We start from the raw sequence: 2,923 nt of genomic DNA on the forward strand, positions 1-2,923 counted from the left end.
ACGTTTGTTCTAAAACATCCGAAGAATAAAAGCCCCAAGGAGTAATCTAAATGTTCAATTCTACTGTGGTTAACTAAAAAAATTTCAGAAGTGTATTCAAAGTGAATATACACTATTGAGAACAATGCAAAGAGAACTGTTTTGTCCTCTTTATTTTCCTGTTTATAGATTGATATCAGCAATGTCCAATTGATATTGACCCCAGCACCTTCTAACGCAGCCTGAAGAGATAGGAAAATCAAACTTCTTCATGGCTGACAATCAATCAGACTTTGTCCCTACCCCTGCTCCACCATTTCCCTCATCCAACCCCTGGCATTCCTATGGATCAAGAATAGTGTGGCCAGCAGGAGCAGGGCAGTGAATCTTCCCCTGTGCTCAGCACCTTGAGTGCTGTCCGATTCTAGGCCCCCTTGGGTGGGCAATAGAAAGAAATTTGTAGCAGGGAGAGTAAAGAAAGCAAAGCTGAAGCCAAGGAATTGCTCAGGGCAGGTTAGGGGTGGCTGCCAGGCAGCCCTGGCTCTGAGCAACAGCGTCTGCAGGGGCACAGGAAACTCCCAGCTGATGGGAACAAACTTTCTGGCTGAGTGCAGAGGCCAGGACAAAGCTGAGTGGTTTCCCTGGTGTCCCCCAGCCCTTGCTGGCCCCAGGGGCTGATGGCATTTGTGCTCCCTCAGGTTCATGTCCCCACAGCAACAGCACGGGGGTGCTCCTGCCTGCTGTGTGCAATGCAAACAGGGGCTGCTGAGCCAGTGCTGCCGTGTCTGTGCCTGCAAGGATGGGGCACCTGTGTGAGCTGGGGGAGAGGCCAGGGCTGCAGAGGGGGGATGTGGTTGGCAGCTCCATGAGGACGCTCTGGGACTCTGCCCTGGGCTGTGCAGCGCACTGGGGATGGATCAGCCCCTGCTCTGCTGCTCCTTCCCGTCTGCCCCAGGGCCCTTGCAGAGCCCCAGCCATGCTGTTTGCCCCCAGCCTGCCCACGGCCAGCCTGGGGCTGCTCACGGGGGTTTTCTGTGCTGAGCATTGGCCTGGCCATGTTCTTGAGAGAGACTGGGCAAGGAGCCTGGAGCCCCCAGGTCCTGGCCTGAGGCGTCAGCGCTGCCCCAGCAGTGCCCATGGCCTGTCCCTGCTGCAGCCCCGGCACTGCCACCCCCAGGGCTGTGCCCGGCCCCGAGAGCACTCAGGCCCTGCAGCAACACCAGGGCAACACCAAGTGCTGCTGCTGCTGGGCACAGCTGCTGGGCCAGCACTGATCTGCCCCCAGCTCTGCACACAGACATTGCTGCTGCAGCTTCAGAGAGGGCAACAAAAGGGCATCTCTGCAGAAAACTTTGCTGGGAGATCCTTTATTTCCTTTAAAGCCACAAAGAGCGCAGTCCCTCATTGAGACAGTCTGTGGCCACAGGAGAGGTGGAGGGAAGCAAAATGAGAAATGGCACAAAAAATGAGATTTTTTTGTGGAGAAGATGAAGAAACTAAAACACAGAAAAAAACTTTCAAAATGAAAAAAAAACAAGAATTAACAAAGATAACTTCTATTACAAGTGATTTGTAGAAATTGGCCAGCAGTTTAATGTTTCTGATACCATCCAATCATCAGTCTCCTCACTGCAACCTTGAGCTCCTGGTTCCTCAGGCTGTAGATGAGGGGGTTCAGGGCTGGAGGCACCACTGAGTAAAGAACTGACAGGGCCAGATCCAGGGATGGGAAGGAGATAGAGGGAGGCTTCAGGTAGGCAAACACTGCTGTGCTGATGAACAGAGAGATGACAGCCAGGTGAGGGAGGCAGGTGGAAAAGGCTTTGTGCCATCCCTGCTCAGAGGGGATCCTCAGCACAGCCCTGAAGATCTGCCCATACGAGAAAACAATGAACACAAAACAGCCAAATGCTAAACAGGCACTGACAGCAATGAGGCAAAGTTCCCTGAGGTTGGAGTGGGAGCAGGAGAGCTTGAGGATCTGGGGGATTTCACAGAAAAACTGGCCCAGGACATTGCCATGGCACAGGGGCAGGGAAAATGTATTGGCTGTGTGCATGAGAGCATTGAGAAAGGCACTGGCCCAGGCAGCTGCTGCCATGTGGGCACAAGCTCTGCTGCCCAGGAGGGTCCCGTAGTGCAGGGGTTTGCAGATGGACACGTAGCGGTCGTAGCACATGATGGTCAGAAGGGAAAGCTCTGCTACAATAAAGAAGAGAAAGAAAAAGAGCTGTGTAGCACATCCTGAGTAGGAGATGTTCCTGGTGTCCCAGAGGGAATTGTGCATGGCTTTGGGGACAGTGGTGCAGATGGAGCCCAGGTCGCTGAGGGCCAGGTTGAGCAGGAAGAAGAACATGGGCGTGTGCAGGTGGTGGCCGCAGGCTACGGCGCTGATGATGAGGCCGTTGCCCAGGAGGGCAGCCAGGGAGATGCCCAGCAAGAGGCAGAAGTGCAGGAGCTGCAGCTGCCGTGTGTCTGCCAGTGCCAGCAGGAGGAAGTGACTGATGGAGCTGCTGTTGGACATTTGCAATGTCTTGGCATGGAGATCTGTAAGAAAAGTAATCATGGAATAGCTGGGTTTGGACCTCAAATATCCCAGCACAGCTTGAGGGAACTTTCCCCTCACTGCCTGCCCAGGCCTCTGCTGCCTGGAACTGTCCTGCCAGCAGCTGCTTCCCTGTGCCCAGGGCTGGGCCCTGCCAGTGCTGCCAGAGCCCTGCCCAGCCCTGGGGGCTCAGCTCTGCCCTGCAGACCCCTCCCAGCTCTGGCACTGCCCAGGGACAGTGCTCTGGCTCTGCAGGCTCTGAATTCAAAGTCAGAGCAACCCTGAGGAGGCTGGAAAAGCAACAAAGATGCCGCCCTCTGAGGGGCCCTGTGCTGATTTCTGTCACTGCCTGGTTTATTCAGGTCTATAGGTTTTTTTTTATTTATTCTTCACCTGAAC

General features: G+C 54.4%; 1 protein-coding gene across 1 annotated transcript; it reads right to left on the reverse strand.

Moving 5' to 3' along the window:
* Window positions 1-1,570: 1,570 nt before the first annotated feature.
* Window positions 1,571-2,515, reverse strand: LOC132084371 (olfactory receptor 14J1-like). Its single transcript, XM_059489445.1, has one exon. The coding sequence runs from the start codon at window positions 2,501-2,503 to the stop codon at window positions 1,571-1,573; it is 933 nt and encodes a 310-aa protein (XP_059345428.1). The 5' UTR covers window positions 2,504-2,515.
* Between the last annotated feature and the right edge of the window lie 408 nt (window positions 2,516-2,923).

The sequence above is a fragment of the Ammospiza nelsoni genome, chromosome 26 (genome assembly GCF_027579445.1).
Source record: "Ammospiza nelsoni isolate bAmmNel1 chromosome 26, bAmmNel1.pri, whole genome shotgun sequence".
Taxonomy (NCBI): domain Eukaryota; kingdom Metazoa; phylum Chordata; class Aves; order Passeriformes; family Passerellidae; genus Ammospiza; species Ammospiza nelsoni.